The 22,161-nt window shown below is 35.3% G+C and overlaps 1 protein-coding gene across 21 annotated transcripts in view; it reads left to right on the top strand.

Moving 5' to 3' along the window:
* Positions 1-22,161, top strand: part of ptprfa (protein tyrosine phosphatase receptor type Fa) — a 440,327-nt gene that overhangs the window by 337,156 nt on the left and 81,010 nt on the right. For 9 of the 21 annotated variants that reach the window (XM_072574526.1, XM_072574527.1, XM_072574525.1 and 6 more), the window contains 4 exons: positions 2,410-2,567; positions 8,642-8,754; positions 17,420-17,452; positions 20,152-20,249. In XM_072574526.1, the coding sequence (XP_072430627.1) occupies positions 2,410-2,567; positions 8,642-8,754; positions 17,420-17,452; positions 20,152-20,249 (402 nt within the window). The remainder of the gene's footprint in view (positions 1-2,409; positions 2,568-8,641; positions 8,755-17,419; positions 17,453-20,151; positions 20,250-22,161) is intronic. The other 12 variants (XM_072574533.1, XM_072574519.1, XM_072574530.1 and 9 more) reach the window with 3 other exon arrangements.

Below are 22,161 nucleotides of genomic sequence, written 5' to 3'. Positions count from 1 at the left end.
CCAATTTAGCCCATCTGCAGAACAACATAGTTGCAGGACAGACTTACAAGGAGCAAACTGACTTCCAATCAACTTCCTTTTTGGGCAGACAAGCTAACTGCATCTCTATAAGCATCTGCCCACTGATTCAGCAACCAATATAAATGCGTTTTCCTCATTTATCTTTACAAAATCCCTCATAAACTTGATTATCCATTGGATCTCAGTTTGTTATAATGAAATACAGGGGTGAAGGTAAGGGGGCCGTGGCATCATAGTAATATCACTGGACTAATAATCCAAAGCACCTGGCTCATGTTCTAGGGACATGGTCTCAAATCCCTCTGTGGTACATGGGGAAATTTGAATTCAGTAAAATCTAGAAATAGAAACTATTCTAAAGACTCTCACAATATCCCATCTGGTTCACAAATGTCCCTTGTGGTAGGAAATCTGCCACCTTCACCTGGTCTGGCCTACCTCAGATTCCAGATAGAATCATAGAGTCATACAGCATGGAAGCAGACCCTTCGGTCCAACTAGTCCATGCCAAACATGTTCCCAAATTAAGCTAGTCCCACCTGGATGCGTTTGGCCCATATCCCTCCAAACCTTTCCTATTCATATATTTATGTCTTTTAAAAGTTATAACTGTACCTGCATCCAGTGGTTGACTCTTAACTACCCTCTAAAATAGCTCTAGCAAGCTGCAGAGTTCAAGGGGTATTTCGATATGGACAATAAATGCCAGCCCAGCAAGCAATACCCATATCCCAGAAATGAATAAAGAAACGTTTCTCCAGACCTTCCTCATAACTCATCGCCTAATAAGGCTCTCAAAACTGCAAGTAATGTTTTAACAATGGCTTAATCAATGATTTACAGAGACTTAATATGATCTCTTATTTTTGGTACTTTATGTCCCTTTTTATTGAACAATCTTATGATTTTCTTTATAGCTTTTTCACTATCCATGTTCAGACATGTGTATTTGAACTTCAAAGTCTGGTTGCTTCTTTCAAAGCATTGTAATTTTGTTTCTATTTCTTCTGAAATTCTTTCTTAAATTTCTCAGCATTAATTTTCACATGACATCTATGCACCCAACATGCTAACCATCAGTACCCTCAAAGTCACTTACAGTCCTCTTCACAATTAACCATGCTCTATAGCTTTAAGATATAAGCAGATTTTGATATTGTACTCTTCGACTCAAATCCAAATTGTGGATATACACACCCATCTTAGGATGTGTTAATACATAGACGCATAGTCGTATAAAAGCGATGGTTGGAAAGCTAACAGTCTGATGTAGGTGAGCAACTGTTTAATCCCTGGATTCTAAAGATCACTTTTTAACCTCTATCTTTCTCTTTCTGTCTTTTGTCTCTCTGTCTCATTAAAAATCAACGTTATGTAAGATACCCCTCTTCATACCATACGTTTTAACTTTATCAACAACATTCTATTTGGATATTTATCAAATTCATCTGGAAAGTATGTAGCATCCATTTAATTTCCTTTATCACTATAATGATAAGTCTCTCAAAAGGATTTATCACATTTATTTATCACACCAGTTGTATTTAATTAACTCATGTTTTCTAGGCAAATTGTTACTTTTACCTCAAATTGTAACCATTGGAAACATACTGATGCAGGGCTGGCTGTAGATAATGTTGTATTCCTTTGTCCCTTTTTAAATAGAGATGTTGCATTGGCAAGTTCTCAAACCCCTGCAATAACCTCCATAATCAAAGATGTTAGAAGGATTGTGGTCAGTCTCTATTTTTTATCTCGATTTGCCTCAGCATTTTATGATGCATTTCATCAAGGAATGGGGCTCTTCGACTGAGTACCACAGATTTCTTTCATTTCTATGTCCCTATCAGCGCTTATCCTATCTAATTATTTCACCTTTTCCTTGTGGATCTTTCACTTGCATTGCTCAAAATATGTTCTTATGCTGGAGTAGTGATGATGCGGTAGAGTTGAATTCAATTTCCGACAGCTGTTGAGTGTTTAGATCTGCAAGTGTTCCCATTGCAGATTCTCATGTCTTATTAAGTCAGTTAGAAGGGAACTTGTCTCCCTTCTCCTCCCTAATCTCCAAAATCAAATAACCATCTCATATTTGCTAAGTTAGTTTCACAAGTGGAGATTACTACTTCAAGCACCAAAGTGCGCTTAATAGTTTGAAGAACAGTAGCCAGATTTTTATGTTTAGAAGACAAACTTAGAAAAATACTTAACTATAAAAGCTTTATAAATTAATAATTTATTATTTACTTTGGTGGGAAACTGACTATTTTATTTAAGTACAGTATTATGTCTTAATTCAATAATAACCATGGAATGAAGTGACACACATCATTTCATTAATTGCTATAGATGTTAATATTATTTCTCTTGTGTTCTTTTTCTGTTCAGCAGATGTATGCTGCTAGCCCCTACTCTGATACAATTCTGGTGGAGGTAACCCCATCGCCAAATGCACAAGATGATCCTGAGATGCTGTGGGTGATGGGACCAGTACTTGCTGTTGTGTTAATTATCATCATTGTTATTGCTATACTTCTTTTCAAAAGGTGAGATAATTACAAAATTAATTGTAAAATTATAAATTGAAAATAGGACTGTGTAACCAAGATCACTGCTGAACATTTTATCTTTATAGCATAAACTTTCAAAGGTGATGATCTCAAATTACAAACTAAAAGAAAGCCCATTTGTCAGGATCATCCTACTCTAGACCTCGTTTACAGCCTTGGTTCGAAGACTGGCAAAAGATCTAAATGTCACTGGTGAGGTGAGAATGACTGCCCTTGATGTTAAGGCAGAATTTGACTGAGTATGGCATTAGGAAGCTCCAACAAATTTGAAATTGATAAGGAGTCATTGAGAAAATTCTTCACCAGCTCAAGCCACGCTGACACAAAGAAAGATAACTATGATTGTTGGAGGCCAATCATCTTGACTCTAGGACATTATCATGGGAGTTTCTTCAGGGCAGGTCCTTGGCCCAAACATCTGGACCTGTTTCATTACTGACCGCAATAACATCAGAGGTGTCGCCATTCACTGACACTTACATGTTCAGTTGTGTTTGTTACTCCCTACATAATGAAGCAGTTCATGACTGCTTGCAACAAGACCTAGAGAGCACTGAGGCTTGACCTGACAAGTGGCATTGACCTGACCAGTGGCATTCATGCTGCACAATGCTATTAAGTGGTGTTTGTTCACTAATAACTTGCTTGCCATTACTCAGCTTATAAGTTACAAGGACATTCACTTTTAGAACTCATAATAAACTTGATCTAAATAAAGACCATTAAGCTAAATTTGAGAGATGAGCTGAGAATAGCCATCCTTGACACCATTGCATCATTTGGTGGATTCTGGCCCCTATCGAGAAGTCCTAATAAAAGTGGGAATTGGGGACAAAACACAATTGATTGAAGTCATGCATATCATAAAGAAAGATGTTTATTGTTTTTGGAGATGATTCACCTCATCCCCAAGACATCACCGCAGGAGTGCCTCAGGTCCCAACCACTTTCAGCTGCTTTATCAAAAACCTTCCGTGTGTCAGGCTGATGATGTTCAGTTCTCCTCAGATAATGAAGTATCTTTCTGCCATGTAGCAATGTCTGGGCTTGTTTTAGGTGATAAGCAAGAAGTAATATTTGTACCATACAGGTGCTAGGTAATTACCATCAATAAGTGAGAGTCAAGTCACATATCAACTGTACATTCAGTGGCGTTACTGAAATACTCCATAGAGGCTGGTCACTCTTTATTTACACATAGGGAATCCTTGACACTAATCCAGCTTCCTCAGAGCGAACAGAACCTCAACACTGCTGTTTATATCTGTCAGCCAGTGGCTTCCTGATTGGACCAGATTGACAGCCCCAAACAGGGAAATCGTAGGGTCACCTAACTGACCTTGTCACAATCACCATCAACAAAATCCATGCCTTCAAGGGTGTGGGTCATCATTGACCAGAAATTTAACTGAATCAGCCACAGCAGATCAGAGACTGGATACTCTTTGGCAAATGACTAAGCTCCTAACTCCCCAAAGCCAGTACTACTAACCAGAAGTCAAGTATGTGATTAAATAATGTCCTTTTACCTGGTGTCAGTAGCTCCAAAAGCACTCAAGAAGCTTGCCATCATTCAAGACAAAGCAGCTCATTATATTGACAGTACATCCACCTTAAACATTTAATTCCTCCACCAGTGATGTACCATTGCAACAATTAATTAAGGTTTCTTGCATTTCCCAAATGTGTGACCTGTTTCAAAACATGTTTCCTTCCATGTGAAAAACTATCCTGACTTGGAAATATATCATTATTTGTTTATCATTGCTGGGTCAAAATCCTGTAACTCTCTAACTGAGAACATTGTGAGAGGACCAGCATCTTACAGGTTGCAGTAATTCAAGTAGCATTTCGCCACCACCTTCTCGAGCAATTAAATAGGTCCATAAATGCTAGCTCATTAAGCTTAATTATTTTTTAAATATGTGCTGCAAGGATTTTAATTTATTGTACAAATAATATTATGGTTCTTTGACTATCTTTCAACTGGAAGAACACATTTATCTTTTTGAACCTAAGTCTTACTAACCACCATGCTTTCCATACATTGAATCTGTTGTTAAATAGTTAACAACAACCACCACAGTAACTTATAGTTGTATCATGCTTTTATTAAAATATTCAATGGCACTTTGCAGAAGTAATATACAACAAAATATGACATGGAGCTACATAAGGAAATATGCAATACGACAATGAAAACCTTGAACAAAGAAGTAGGATTTAGTTATGGTTTTACAAAGAAGAAAATTGAGATAAAGGGACAAAGAGGTGTAGAGAGGGAAGTTTCAGAGTTAAGGCAACAGAAGGCATGATTTTGGAACAATTTAAACTGGAGAGGCAGAAGAGATCAGGATTAGAGAAATGCAGCTATGTCAGAAGGATGAGAGGCTGAAGGCTATTATAGAGATAGGGAGGAGCAAAGCCAAGGATAGATTTGAAAATAAGAATAAGAATCTTAAAATTAAGGCAGCCAATGTTGATGAGTGAGCAGAGGGGTGATAGTTGATGAAGGGCTTATGCCCAAAACATCGATTCTCTTGCTCCTCAGACGCTCCCTGGCCTGCTGTGTTTTTCTAACACCACAGAGTCGACTCTGATCTCCAGCATCTGCAGTCCTCACTTTCTCCCTGATAGTTGATGAACTCATTATGCGGGTTGTGACATGGGCAACAAAGTTTTGGATGACCTTAAGTTTATGGAGAGTAGCATGTGAGAAATCAGCTAGGACTGCTTTGAAATAATGATGTCTAGAGCTAGCAAAGGTGTAATGAGAGTTTCAGCAACAGATGGGAGAAGGTAGATGCAAGTATTGCCATGTTACCAAGGTGAGGAAAGGTGTTCTAAATGATGGCATGAAGATGTGTTTGGAATCTTATGGTCAAATATGATGCCAAGAATGTGAACAGATTTGCTTTAGTCTCACAGTAAGACAAAGTGAACCAAGAAATAGGGAAAAAACACAGTGGAGAGCCAGTTTGTTCTTTAGTTCTGTATCATCTTTTATTTTTGTATCTCACTTTCTCAGCTATTACACACATTTTATTTATTTTTCTTGCTTTCTCCATTGGTAGATGACTATCCTTAGGTAAATCTATGATCTTACTGTGATCCAGCAAGAGTTTATGTAATAACATTTGTGAAGATTGCTGCTCAGCATTTTTTCCAAGAAATACTCATACATATCTGATTTGTTCTGAGGTTTACTCCCTTTTTTTTAACTGTTTATGCTGACAGGTTTGCTTTTGCTTGAGCTTTTGGGAGATCTTTCTCTTCAACATTTTGTTACTTTACTGTAAGAAAGAAATCTATTACATTGTTCCCAAGCAAGATAGATTATCTTCACTGCTACCGAATTTTCCTAGTCCTATGTATTGAAGGTTGAGACAGGACCAGGAGCAAAATTTGAGAATCTCGCCGAAGAATAGCTGCTCGATGAAAACCCGCTTTCAAGCTATCTTGTTGGAAGCAGGATTTAAATTGCATCAGCTACCCACTCAACAGTGACAGACAGCTAATTTTGTTAATACAAAATTAGTGGCACCACCGAGATCTTCATATAGGTGGAGACCTCCACTACTGATGCCAAAGTGGCTATTGCTTGGAGGTGAACACGCGACAGAAGAGCTATAAATGCCTCATTTAAATGATGGCAGTGCTGCTTCAGGTTTTCTAACCCAAAATCAAGAATGACATTGGGGACCATGAACCAACCGGGGAAATTCAGCCCCAATTATCTGTACTTCTTTTAATTGATCAAGAGCAATATTAGTCTGTAAAAATAGTTTGTAAAATTTATTAAGTGTTTTTTATTTATAATTTTATTTCAAAATTTTTGAATTTTATCAAACAGCGAGAGCCGCAAAGATGACGTTTTCTTCTCACCAAGTGTTCTGTCGAGTGATTAGTGCTTCACAATTATAAACTGTTAGAATTTCAACATATATGTATATCACTTGTCACAGAGAGTTAAATTGGCAAATGTACAAAGCTGATTGGAAGAATAGTGTAGAAAATGTTTTGAACTTAATGGCATTGTGATAATTTACAGAGTTAAACATAATGAAAGACTTTATGGAGATGATATATAAGCAATTTATAAAATTGGTTTCAAATTATCTCCTTTGCCTTTCAATTGAAGAAACGAGGCAGAGGGAGAAATTTCCACAGTTTAATTTAACCATGGGATATGGGAAATAATCACTCATTTCTGATGTTTCCTCTTTTTGCCATCTCATGGATACAGTAAGCAAGAAAGGTAAGACTCTTACTAAAAACCATAACATTGCCTTAAACTGGACAGTCCAGACATTCTTGCATGTGCATCAAAGAAAGCAATCAGAAGGCCTGCTTTTTAAAGTTTTCGTAATTTGGCAAGTAAGGCATTGGGATTGGTAAAGAGACCGGTGGCTAGTCAATCATTTTTAACATTTTGTTCCCTTCCACATGCTTTAGGAGAGGGGATGATGTTTAGACCCTAATCTTGGTGCTTCTGAGACTGGCATGATTGATACTGTGGATAAGAGCTAACATTTTATTATTGTATGGAAGGGTGTGCTACAGAAATAGTTCCATTCCTTAATAAATATAATTCGATGGTTAATATCAGAAACATTACAGAGATTGCTGGAAAAACATAACAAGTCTGGCAGCATCTGTGGGGAGAAAACAAAGTTAACGTTTTGAGTCCAGTGACCCTTTTTCAGAACAGTTCCATTCCTTAATGTTTTAGAATCGAAAATATTACATGTATATAGGTGTTAAATAAAATCTATGAAGATATCGAAATAATATGGTCTGTGATAATAACAATCTTAATCTTTATTTATATTAAGCAAGCTTGTTCAAATTCATGTGCCTATCTTAAATGGCAGTGATCTAATAGAACAATATATCATCCTGACTTGGAAATATATCACTATTCTTTCACTGTTGCTGGGTCTAAATCCTGGAATTTCCTGCCTAAGGGCATTGTGAGTCAGTCTACAGCACGCGGACTGTAGCAGTTCAATTTGGCAGCTCACCACCTTCTCAAGGGCAGAAAGAACAGGCAATAAATGCTAGTCAGTCAGCAAAGCCCATGTCCCACGAATGAATAAATAGTAGTGATAATTAAACTGCTTGTAAATACTAGTAAATACACTGCAAGTTCATTCATTGAGGGACTTGAGAAAAAATAAATTGATATATGAGGTGGGAAGCTTATTTGTTGGAAGTTGATTTTCCTAACCAGGTGAACATCTGTTGAATTTTCAACACTTCTGTTTATATGTATAATTTCCAATATTCACAGGTTTTTTTTATAATTTAGATTTGCTTTGAATAGTTAATGAGTTGACATGTAGAAGTCACAAAGGTGGAAACCACTAGTGTAGTCATAGAAATGGTGCATATTGTACGTTTGCTTATGAGTCATGGCTTTATACTAATAATTCAAGTACAATGACAGACTTTTACCAGCAATTAATTTACCTAATGTATTTAATTGTAAAAATGTTTTCCTAATTGGAATGCAAATGTTATAAGAACAGCAGTAAGTGTGGAGCTTCATTAAGTTTCCTTAAACTGGACAGTCAAACCATTCTTCCAATTCCTGCATATGCATTCAAAGAAAGCAAACAGAGGATCTGCTTTTAAGCTTTCACAGTTTGTCAAATAAAGCATTGGGATTGGTAAAAGGACACCGTTGAAGGGTCAATCATCTTTAATTTCTTGCTCATTCCTTATGTATACATTTGTACAGCATTTTAACATCATTTTCATAAACAGATATTATAAAAAGGTAGTATTTTGCTCTTATACATCTGGACATATGGTATGTAATGTACCAGACAAAGTAATGAGTGAATTAATCAGTTTCTGTTGCTTTGACCAAAGGGATATTTTTAAAACAAATTTCATGCATGTAGCATAACTGAGCAGAAGCAAGTACTTAACTACCAAGCAAACGCCTACTTTTTTGTTTCTGAATTACAACATTGCATGTCAATAGTAGATATCAGTGCAAATCTATCATTAGCTGAAGTAATAATACCATGTGGTTGGTTCAGGAAAAGAGCAAGTTCTCCATCTGCTAAGGATGATGTTCCTGGTGGAAAAGACCCACTGCTGGCACACTCTTCAGACCCTGTGGAGATGAGAAGGCTAAACTATCAAACTCCAGGTAAACACTTGAGATTGAAACTCAAAGGAATCACTTATTGAATTTCTGATTAGCTTGGAGACTATCAATTAATGTTCAAATTAAACAGTTCTTTGCTCTTTTTGTTAGCAAGTTAAATTTATTTAAAACGAAGATCACAAATGTCCTACTTAATTGAATATTTTATTTTCTAATGGCAGTGGTGAATTTCTACATTTATGGTTATTTCAAAGACATAGTTGCAATTTTTTTTAGAGAATTCACTGGCTAAATGACTGGATGTACAATCCAGTGTAATACTTAACAATACCTACAGAGACTGATCACAACCAAAGCAAAATTCAGATAATACAACTTGTTTTCAAAATTTATGGCTAATTTAGAGAAACATGAATTAAGGAATTAGGAAATCATAGGACTGCAGACTGAGAACATATGCAGCTAACATAAACCAGAAAGTGGTGCAAAACACAGCAGATGCATTAGTATTGTTGGAAAGAAAAGTCAAGTTAATGTTTCTAGACAATAATGTCACTTGTTCAGACTGTTGAGATTAATGTATTTAATTTAATACATTAATTTAATGTAATATATGCAGTTATGCATATTACTGCTGAGATAACTCGATGGAAAAAAGTTTTTTTTTCTCATTACTTATTTGTTTAACATGTGTAGTTAAGCCTATCAGTTCAATCCAATCCAAATCAAATGACATGTCTAATAAAATTCTGCCCTAGATTTAACAAATCTTACAGAAACAATATCTGAGTATAGGCCTTTCTTCTGAATGGTTCAATTTTCAAGAATAGCTTTATAAAGCTTCAAATGTCTTTCATTATAGCACAAATCCCACGATAAAATGCTAGTGTTTACTTCCTGAAAGCTAATTTGTGTACTCATTCGATAACTAGGTAATTTGTATCAACCTTTGCACAAATAAAATTACTTGCAATAAATTTGAACTCTGAAGCACCTTTTGTCAATCTGCTGATCATCATATGCAACAACGTACTTATAAACTGATGCTCTGTACAAATTATTATGAATAAATATGATTAATAATCAAACTTGTAATACAACCCACGTCATGTAAAATTATACAACTTCCATCTTTTTGGAGGAGGGAGGAGAAGTTATTAGAGAAGATTGTGAAGTCTTCATTTGAATTTAGGATTAAATTTCAAACTGTATAAGATTAGGTGTTCATGATCCTTATCTCTCCGAGTAGTTTGATTATCAAAAGTTATATGAAGTAAACCTTAGATTGATGTAATAGTACTTGCAACTGATGGCATTGCAAATTTTTGATCGGATAATTACTTAACATCATCAGAGATGACTTTGCGCACATATGAAAACATCATTTTGACTGTATTTGTTCTAAACCTTTATAAAATACTTTTTTTTCCTTGCTATTCCTCTGGAACTACCTCATTTGACCTAATTAGGTGATAACTCACCCCAGAACTGGCTTTTCACCCTAAACGTAGCCCTATCTTCAAATCATAGGAAGGGAAAGAAGCTAATAATGTTAGACCATGAAGGGATTAGAGAAAATTTAACTTCAAATCATAAGGACAGATGTGCTAAGCCACATTATATTCCTGTGCACTTGCATTCCTTTAATATAATAATCCCAATTACATATTTTCTTTTTTTTTCATGTTGTGATGAATGTGACCAATAATGGCCTAAGATTATGCAATATCAGCATTACTTATAGGTTATGAAATAAATGACAGTAACTGTATGTGCTGTGTAATTAGACAAAAAAAAATCATTTTAGTGTACCTATTTGGCAGTGAAATTCAGGTACTTTGGATAAGGAACAAGATTCCAGTTTTAAAAAGTTTATACAGTCACAGGAGGTCATCATACCATGTCCACTTAAGGTTCTAATTCTGCCTGATGTCCTAATGGCAATCTCAACAGATTACAAATGATTTAAGAGTTCAATTTTTTTTAAATTGCGTATTTGATTCTTGTAACTACTTAAATATCATACTTACATAAATGAAGTAGATTTTTACAAAACAAGGCAATCTAATTCCTACTCACCTACATTAGCTAGGCCCTAGAAATATTTTAGATATCTCATTCTGCATTTTATTTTAATTTCGCATATTTGGGTCACTCTGACTGAAGCAGTGAAGAAACTGATTTCTTACCTCTCCCAGTGGAATACTTGAACATTTCTCCCACTTCCTATAAGAGGGTGCACTACTTCTGCTTAATACATGCTGATGTTACAACTAAGATCAGGAGTTTACTGTTTTGGGAGCATTGGTTGTAAAGTGTGCAGTCATCAAGGACTCACGTTAGATTGATGTCTACATTCAAATAATCGATCTGATGATTTTATAACAAATCAAAGTACACTATAGAGAATCATATCCCTGAGTTCAGTAGTCATTTTGTTTCACAGCAATGATAAATACTTTGCTTAAAATTTGAGCTGATCATATTAACAGTGATGAACTATCCTGCACTTCAGCAATCAAAGTGTTAATGTGTAGTAGTTAAATTTTCAAAGGCCGATGACAATGTGAAGCAATTATTAATATGGGCTCATGGACTGAGACAAAATCCAATTGTTTCATAATGACAATGAGCTGTATTTTACAATGAATATGCCTTTCAAAAAAGTATAGGTGTCAGCTCAAAAAAAATGGAATGTCAAGTCTTAAATTCCTTTGATTAGAATGGTGGAATTGAAAGCAACACATAACTCAGACAAAAGGTTTTTGTAGTCAAAAGATCTCATATGAAGTGTTTCTTGTCCTACCTGAGATAGACTTCGCAAATTTATATTTCTTTCACCTGTCCAATTTGTTTACTTTAAAATATTGAAGTTAGAAATAGCAGTTTTAAATGTTTTGTGTAGCTGTGTATTTGTTAGAGCAACTAAAGAATTATTGAAATATTTATCCCCTGATTTATTCCACATAGAAAATGCAGTGTTTTTTGTCACTTTGTAACTTATGCTAATGTAACTACATGATTTAAAATTGTTTTACATAAGTCAACACGTGAATTTATTCCAGTATATTCCACGTTCAGTTTGAACTTGATTTACAAATGCACAGATTAGAAGTTTTTGTTGGGCTACTGGAAATGAAAACAAAATCAACATACATTGACATGTGTAAACTACCTGTCCAGCCTTGATTCCTGACTGACATAGGCCTCCTTTTCCAATTTAATGACCATTTCAGAAACCCTTAAACTATTCTAAATTAGAGAAATTCCTATTCTTACTACAGTTTAGTTTACATTTTAATTCATTTGTTCAGTGGAATTGCCTTAATATTTGGCAGATTTAGGTAGACATTGAATGTGCAACTATCCCTTACAATATGGAGAATTGACTGTTCATTCTGTTTTTCTCTCTTTAAATATAATTACAAATTATTTTTAATTTTAGTTTTATATTTATTTTGCTTATGATCAACTTGGAAATGGAGGAACAGGAGTAGACCATTCTGCCTATTGACCTTGCTATCATGATTGATCAACCACTTCAGTGTCTTTATCCACACAATCCTCATTCCACTTTCCACCATTGATAATTAGAAATCTATCAACCTCCACTAAATATACTCAAAGACTGAACTTCCACAGACCTCTGTGGTAAAGAATTCCAAGATTCACAACCCTATGATTAAAATATTTTTTCCTCCTCTTGACCCTAAACAACATCCCTCTTATTTTAAATTGTGCTCCCTGGTTCCAGATTTCTCAACTAAAGGACACATCCTACTTAAATCAACCTTCTCTCTCCCTTTAAGTATTTTGTAGGTTTCAATGAGATCACCTCTCATTCTTCAAAACACCAGAGAATACAGGCTCAGTTTTCCCAATCCTTGTTCATAGCACAGTCCCATCCCCCTACAAACTGGAAATATTTGATAATTTACTTCAGTTTCAATGGTACTAAAGGGGATATTTGTCACACTTGAAATATCTAGTAGTCAGCTCAAATATATCATGTCTGCAAAACAATTTCTTGATTGTATGAGTAATAGAAGATGGGTTGGGATCAACACTTTAGAAAATGATTTCCTTGTATTTTACCCCAACATGATATTTTGTGAAGTTAATACAGGTGTTTTTCATAGGTTTCTTTTGACAACCTAATCATACTTTATCCATTAACACCCTTATCAATGTGTAGATCATGAGCTTGGCAAGTTCTCCATAATGAGAATAGGATGATGAATGTTCCAGACTCTTTTGTGCATTGATGGTTTTAGAGGTCACATTATTAAGAAACTAACTTTAAATTTGAGGGATATTTGGACTTTGCCCTACTCCACTATGATATATATATATTATGATGAGCAAAGTAAACAAACAGATCTATAAAGTTCACACCTTCAGTTAGGTTTATTTTGCTTCCCATGGGAAGAACCTGATTTATATACGGGAACTAATATATGAGTAATTTTACATGTTATTGGTCCCAAATTTTTATCTTATCACTTCATTAATACTTAGCCAGACAATAAAAACATTTGTCATTCACTTTTCATTTATTTCTGTTTTTAAGACCTATTTTTTGATTTGTAATTTTGAATCTAACCTTTGAATTGATGACATTTTCAAGATCATTCCTCTACTATTCTCCCCAAAAAAGAAAAAATAACCCAGAGCAGAATTTAAAAAGATAAACTAAATTATCTGAAGTCAAAGATTGTATTGAAATTGTTAAATGTTGATGAAATGAATAAATCTAAACTAATTAAAATAATTGAGTCTTCTGGTAACTCATTCCATACATGCATCAGGTCCCTTTTAAATCTTTCCCCTTTCACCTTAAACTTATGCCCTCTAGTTTTGGACTCCCCCACCCTCGGAAAAACATATTAGTATCCTATCCATGCCACTCATGATATTATAAACCTCTATAAGCCTCAGCCTCTAACGATCTGGGGAAAAAAGACCCCAGCCTAAACATCCTCTCTCTCTAACTCAAACCTTCCAGGCCCAGCAACATCCTTGTAAATCTTTTCTGAACCCTCTCAAGTTTAACAATGTCCTTGTTATAGAAGGGTGACCAGAATTGTACACAGTATTTAAAAAGTGGCCTCAGCAATGTCCAGTACAGCCACAATATCAACTCCTGTACTCAGTGTTCTGACCAATGAAGTCAAGCATCCCAAATGCCTTCCTTACCACCCTGTGGACTTCCAACTCCGCTTTCAATGAACTATGCACCTGCACTCCTAGGTCTCTTTGTTTGACAACACTTTGCAGGGCCCTGCCATTAATTGTATAAGCCATGCCCTGGTTTGCCTAGGCAAAACGCAACACCTCACATTTATCTAAATTAAACTCCATCTGCCCTGCCTCAACCTATTGGCCCAGCTGATCAAGGTCCCGTTGTACTCTGAGATAATCTTCTTCCCTGTCACTACACCAGCTAATTTGGTGTCAGCTGCAAACCAACTAACTATACCTCCTATATTCGCAACCAAATCATTTATACAAATGACACAAAGCAGTGGACCCAGCACTGAACCTTGTGGTGCACCTCTCGTCACAGGTCTCCAGTCCAAAACCACCACCGCCACCTTCTGTCTCCTCCTTCAAGCCAATCTTGTATTCAGTTGGCCAGCTCCTCCTGGATCCCATGTGACCTAACCTTAGTAACCATTCTACCATGCGGAACCTTGTCAAAAGCTTTGCTGAAGTCCATATAGACAATGGGGCGAAAGTGAGGACTGCAGATGCTGGAGATCACATTCTAGATTAGGGCGGTGCTGGAAAAGCACAGCAGATCAGGCAGCATCCGAGGAGCAGGAAAGTCAACGTTTCGGGCAAAAACCCTTCATCAATGAAGGGCTTTTGCCGCAAACGTCAATTTTCCTGCTTCTTGGATGCTGCTTGACCTGCTGTGCTTTTCCAGCACCACTGTAATCTAGACTCCATACAGGCAATGTCTACCTCTCTGCCTTTATCCATCTTCTTTGTCACCTCTTCAAAAAACTGAATCATGTTAGTGAGACACAATTTCCATGTTGATTATCACTAATCAGTCCTTGCCATTCCAAATGCACGTAAATTCTGTCCGTCAGAATCCCCTCCAACAACTTACCATTGCTGATGCAAGACTCGCAAATCTGTAGTTCTCTGACTTTTCCTTACCACCTCTCTTAAATAATGGCACCACATTAGCCACCCTGCAGTCTTCCAGTACGTCATCTGTGGCCAGTGATGATGCAGATATTTCAGCAAGGAATCCAGCAATCTTTTTCACTAGCTTCTCACAAAGTTCTGGGAAACACCTGATCAAGTCGAGAGGATTTATCTACCTTTAAGCATTTTAAGACCTCCACCACTTCCTCTTCTGTAATATGGACTTTTTTCAAGATATCACTGTTTATTTTCCCACATTACCTAGCTTTAATGTCCTTCTCCAAAGTGAATACTGACGCAAAATATTTGTTTAGTATCTCGCCTATCTCCTGTGGCTCCACACGCTTAAACTGAATGTTACTGAAATTAATGTTTTGAGGCTGAGATTTTGTACAACTCACACTTCTGCCCATCCAGACATAAAGTTGGCCTGCAGTTACCTTGGTTCACTTCATTCCAGTGACATTTTGGATAGAAAGTGAGTCATAAGGAGAAGAATATCACATGGCAAAGAGGAAGATACATGGAGCAGAGTGACTTGAAAGCTCTCCCAAGAACTAGCACATGGTGTAAATGACCTTTTGTAGTGTCTCATGCTATGATTCCATGACAATGAAAGGAAACATTTTACATATTATTTTTATGATCCTACCACTTTGCAGAGTAAGCATCATGCCTTTTGTATGGAACAGATTCAGTAGATAACAGAATGTGTCACTCCAAACTAGATATGATCAAAGTCTGCCCTATTGTCCTCATTTTTAAGTAGAGACATTCACTTCTCATATGTATTCGTTTATTTGTTACATACAAAAAGATCTAAGAAACTGCTGGTGTTAAAAGGCTGGTAATGTCATAAAGAATTTCAAAATTCTGAACTACTGCCTAATTGGTAATCCGAATTTAATGGTCTTGCAAATGAAGGGATTAACAGGTGAAATTAGCATTGCACAATAAGATTAGCAAGTAAGCAAGGTACCAGTTAAAATTAGCATAATGCAAAATTAATCTTCTTCAAATTAAAGCCAAAGTATTACATCCTCGATCTTTCATTTTAACTCTGATGTTCCAATGATTCGATTGTCACTGTTATCAAATGATGAATCTAAACACTGCAACCATAGTAAAACATTTCTCATTATATATGAATCATGTATGTTTGATTGATCGATAACGGTAAAAGATTTTTAAAATTTACTTACTGGGCTGTATCTACTGAAGCTGTTGAGCATTTCTGGAAGATGGGTGTGCACTTGTGGATGCTGATGGAAAAACACCACTGCAGTCCTAAAGATACACACTCTACAAATGGGCTAAGCAGAAATTTTTAAAGTTTTTTCAAAAAGAACGAGATGAAATGAGCCAGTTTAGCCCAATTTAAATGCTAGTCTTTAAACTTCATATCTGAAACAAGTAATTTAATAGTGAGTCTGGCTCATGGATCACCTAAAGAACTATAGACCACGAATACACACAACTCAAAAGCAGTGTCAAGAAAAAGACTGATGGTGAGGTATGCCCTCGATAAATCCAGCTTTAGTGATTTATTTCAGTGACTAACCTGCAAAATGTTCCTAGTAAGCAATAGTTTTGCAATCTCGCAATTTTCCCCAAAACCGAGCTGTTTAGGTTTGTCTAGGGATGCCAAACACACACAAACCCAAAAGAACTGCAGATCCTGAAAAACTGAAACAAAAACAGAAATTTCTGGAAAATCTCAGCAGATCTGGCAGCATCTATGGAGAGAAATCAGAGTTAATGCTTCGGGTCCAGTGGCCCTTCTTCAGAACACCCACGCTTACTCAACAAACCAGTGATGCTAATATGTCCATAGAGGTGTATGTGAGTTGGATTGTCCCGATATTGCACTGTTCACAGCTTCGCCCCAGACTTCACCCCACCCCACCAAGTAAACAGTATGCTTGAATAGGTTTATGGAACTCAAAATTGCCATTGAAACTCAAAATAAATACTTGAAGCACTAATGATTTAATGTGAAATTGTGCATGGGATGGAATTTTTCTTACTAAACAGGACTTATTTCTGCAGTTGCATGAAGTGAAGGTATTAAATTAGAAATACAAGGCAAAGTCTGGATTGTTAAGTTTTTTTTTATTGATACTCTTTAAGCAACTATACTCAGGGGTTCAAATAAAGAGTCAAATTACAGTGCAACCAAGTCCTACAAGACATTAACTAGAGAATGCTGTTTCAGTACTTTATGGACAAGTAATAATACAAAAATATTAAATATATATATTCTTTCCCTTCATATAGGCTAGTGTTTTATGTTGGTGGAAAATACTGATAAGATAATATTCTTTGAATCTGGTGTTTCAGTTATCACTGTCCACATGATGAAAATATTCTAAGTCAGTTGAAATAATTGCTGACTGTAGAAACAATTTGTGTTATTTGAAACCTCTGAGTATATAAGTGTTCCTTCACCGATTTAACACTGAGATTCGTTTCTTTTCCGCTGGTACAAACTAATTCGTTTTCTTCCCCCTTTTTTTAAAAAAATGTTTCTGCCCCATTTTCTTCACAGGTCCAAGTGTCCCCAGTTGCCCAAACAACTCAAGTTAGTTTAATTGTCCTGTGTCTTTTCTGCATTTTTTTCTGTATATTTCCTCTTGCTCTGCCATGAAGGTCATTTTTGCACAAAGAACCTAATCTCAGTTCCAATATGACTAATTGAGCAGTGTCCCCTTTGGTTATCTACACAGCCTCAATTTCTGTGGTATATGTGTGTATTCCAAAGTTATCATATTCGTAATTAATTTTAAAAAGCAAACATTTGTAGTTTTCTCCAACCTCTGAGTCACAAAATGAATTGCTAAACAGTTTGATAGGCACACTAGCAGACAAACTCTCATCCTCAAAGGACTGAAATGCTGAATTTCTACTTTTGAAGGTCTTTCAGCAATACATAGGAATTGAAGTGACAGCTTTAAGTACTAAAAATGCTTTAATTTATAATGCAAATGCAATGGATTTATACTCCTCAGCAATTTAAAGCCCTTTTTACCATTTTCCATATGCAGCATTTTAATAGCCGAGAAAAGAAATTTCAGCTTTACAAAACTGAATTTTTGCTCAGGCATCCTGTTCTTAAGACAAATTGAAATAAGATTTATTTTAGAAATTTAAAGTGGATTAATTTCTATTGCAGTCTCTAAGTCGTGTATGCCAATGTTATAAATATCATAGATATGAAGAAAAAGCACCAAAATATCCGTAGGGGTTTTACGTTATTCTGTTTCTTATCAAAAATAAAGTTGGAAAGCAAGGATATTGCACATTTTGAATTGCAATATTAAAAGCAGTTAGTCTTTTGAGTATCTCCATATTTTCTGAAGGCAGAGAATTGAAGTTATGAAACACAAAGCCTTAATGAAGTTGTGAGTTAAACTTTACAAATTCTAATCAATGCGATAAATGCGATGCAGAATGTTTGCAATGTTGGTGTACATTGGCTGAAGAGTTGTGAAATATGCTCAGTGGTCAACTTCAAATATATTTGTAGAACAGGTAAAATCTAAACAGTGCACTGTTATGGTGCAGTGGCAGTGACCCTATCTCTAAGCCCAGAAGCCCAGTTCGAATCCTACATGCCTCAGAGGTGTGTAATAGCATCTCTGAACAGGTTGATTACAAAATATCGAAATAAAATCTAATCTGTTTGCAATTTCCATCTGTCTCAGTGTAGGATGCACTTAATTATTCCGTAATTTGGAATTTAGCTGCATTTTCTGCCATCAATATATTTCCTAATAAATAGCTGCTCAAGGTATTTGTTCAATTGTATAACCAAGGATCTAGAATACTTGACATTTCTACTAGATACAGACGATGAAGTCTATGACAAAATACTGGTGCAGTAATGATATTCTGCCACTAGATGGCACCTGTTATTTATATTAGAATTTTGATTTTATTAATTTCACATTTGTTCACTCACTTATCACAGAATCACTGTTCAATCATTGCACCATTATTTTGTTCACCTTCATCTTCAAATTCTCTCGTTGGTTGTCTAACATCTAATAAATGATCTAATACAAGACTCATATTAATAATATTGTATAAATGCCCACTGGGATTTTCACACCAATTTCAACCAGATGAACCACTTACTTGCACCTCTTGTGCTAATGCAGGATCAAATTTCTGTTCAGGGCCTTTTACTATGTATCAGAATTGATACTGAGAATCTTAACCACAATAACATCCTACCATTTAATGGTTAAATATTAGAATTTAAAATTATATTCTGAAGATGTATTTTTGTTATGTGAAATCATAACATTTCTAATACCTTTTGTGTTGAATAAGTTGTCCAGTGTTATGATTGATATTACAACAGGCTAATCATATCATGGAACACAGGATAGACATCAAGATGTAGAACAACATTATTGTGCCCCTCTGCAAATATAAAGTTTTATTTTCAAGGCCAGATCTGTTGTACAGTGATGTTATGCTGGGAAGACTGTCAAAGTGAAGAACTATTCTGAACTGCTGCATATTTTTATTTTCTTCCCAAGCACCAGCAAAAACAACAAGATTGTATAGAAATTATTTTTTTCCATTTTAAGTAAAATATAAGTTTCACTTTACCAAATGCTATGTAAAAGTATAAACAGAATGTGAGCTTTTTAGAGGTAGTAATAATTCTAGTGTGCCTATTAATTACAATAATGATGGAAAAATGTGAATGCATGAAGCAGAAAAAATATATACTTGTTCTCCCTCACTCCCTCGATGACTTGAGTGATGAATATATTTGGAAAAAGAGAAAGAATAAGAAACCTTTGGGGTATTCTTGCAAGATAGATTATTCTGTTTACATTTTAAAACAGAAACATGACTATGGATTGATTATCAACTCAGTCTGTGTAGATGAGAAAATGGGACTGCTGCAATTTTAACAACCTTTACTATGTTTTTCATTCAAATCTGCCTTTGTCATCACTTTTCTGTATGTAACCGCATATGGGCCGCTTAGAAACTGTGTGCTATGTGATCAGTGACTGTTGCATCTGAGCATGTTCAGTAGAGAACAATTTCAACCATACAGTTATATTTTTAAAAATCCACAAATATTGGCGCATGTTATATTGTAATTCCAGCGTTTTTTGGTAATATCACACATAACCTTTTTACATGCATAATGCATATGTGCTTTTAACACTTATTTCATTTTATTTATGTTCACAAAAACGTTGTCATGTTCTGTATTTAAATATCTCACTGACTTTATGGCTCTTATTTGGTTAGGCATGAGGGACCATCCACCAATCCCCATCACTGATCTTGCTGACAACATTGAAAGATTGAAGGCCAATGATAATTTGAAATTCTCACAGGAATATGAGGTAGGTTGAGAATCAAAATAATAATAGTGTATTCTGAACATCATGCTAACTTTCTTTTTGCATTGAGCATATTTGTGTCCTTTAAAGTGCTAGAAATTATCATGAAATAAGAAATTAAAAGTTTATTTATTTGCATCTGTTGTCTATATCAAGAGTTCCCAAGTCAGATGCACTGCAGAATTTCCTCTAATTATTTTGACCGAATGCCTCAAAACTCCAATTGCAAGAAAATAAATCTCAGCAACTGCTAGAAATCTAAAATAGTATATATGTGCAACTCAACATGAAAATCCTGTGAATGTGCTCCTTATTTTTTCCATTGACAAGTTTTCATTTCAATAGTTTTGTTTGAGTCATTTTAATGCAGTCGTTCTATTAACATAAGCAGAGGGTACCTGACTTCTTTGTACCATTCTCATGAAATATAACTCAATGGCACTACAGTTTGCATTGATTCATGTTAGAACTTGCTACTGATTTGAAATGGAGCGATCTGTCTAGAACTGAATGGTGATTAATTAAACAAAACCAAAATATTGTGGAAACTGAAAAATCTCAATTGAAAACAAAACATGCTGGAAATACTCAGCAGGTCAGGTACCATCTGTGGCGAGAAAAAGTTAATGTTTCAGACGATATTAATGAAAAGTCATTTATGTGAATCATTAAGTCTGTTGCTCTCCATAGATGCTGCCTGACCTACTGGACATTTCCAGTGTTTTTGCTTTTATTCTATAAATTAATTAAAATTGTCTGAAGTTCCCAATACATTGAGAACCAGAAAAAAAAGAATAGAACTGTTTGGGATCTATTACTATTTGTAGAATTTTAGACATTGTATGTTGTATTTACAAGTTTAATACCTTTCTGTTTGTGCATTTGTAGTGCAATGTGTAACAATTTTAAAATATGAACATCAATATTTTTTCAACCAATAGAATTTAATAATTGATTTACTGTCTGTTAGAAGACTGAAGGAGAGCATAATTAAATGTAGAATTATTTAACATCAATTACAGATTAGTTGTTGAGTTTATTACAATCAATTCTCTGAACTGTACACCATGCTACACGAGGTAAATGATTGAATTCTATTGACAGAATAGGTACTTAGTTTTAATTTCACAGGCCTCATACTGATTCAAAGTATGGTTAAAAGCTTGACCAAAGAAATTTATTTTCAGGAATGCGAAGTGGTGAGCCTTAGAAAAGCAAATCTGGTTTGGACCTGTATCCCATGAAAAGTGAGGTAGAATAAATTGGTGGTTTGTTAGAGGTGTTGGTTGGTAGAAGACCAAGTTCTACAAGTGCCGTAGTCCTGGAAAAGATTGTAGACACAAGAATGAGCAAGAATATTGAGGGTTTAGAATATAAGGATGTGTATTTTAAACTGGAACATTGGTGAATTAATGAAAGAAGTAATTCAAATCTCGCATCAACATATGCACAAAATCTAATGCAACTTTTTTCCGACACTACTTAAATTATGGAATATTAAGTGAGAAACACAAATAAAAACTCACTTGGCTAGTAGACTAATGGAATAAATTTCAAGTGTTCACTTTGGTAAAACCTCAAAATGTGATGAAATAAAAGATTTCTTCCCCAGTTATGACTTGAGTCATGACAAAATACCGTTGAGCATTTAATGAAGAATTGACACAGTGTGACAGAAGAAGCATCCAACAAAAATGCTCTTTTTTAAATATCTCAGTTTATAGAATTATATGCCAAACCATATGTGCAAATTTCAAACTCTAATCCAAAGTTGGTGCTAAATCAAAGAAGGAAAACATGTTTTGGATGAAAGTTTTTGTGTTTTGAAGGAAGATGGAGAGGTTGAAGAGGGTTCCTAATTAGAACTAGACAGCTGAATAAAAACCGAAAGAACTGTGGATGCTGTGAATCAGAG

Source organism: Chiloscyllium punctatum, chromosome 7 (assembly GCF_047496795.1).
Source record: "Chiloscyllium punctatum isolate Juve2018m chromosome 7, sChiPun1.3, whole genome shotgun sequence".
Taxonomy (NCBI): Eukaryota; Metazoa; Chordata; class Chondrichthyes; order Orectolobiformes; family Hemiscylliidae; genus Chiloscyllium; species Chiloscyllium punctatum.
Note: the sequence above shows the minus strand (reverse complement) of the source record. Positions and strands in the feature narration are given on the sequence as shown.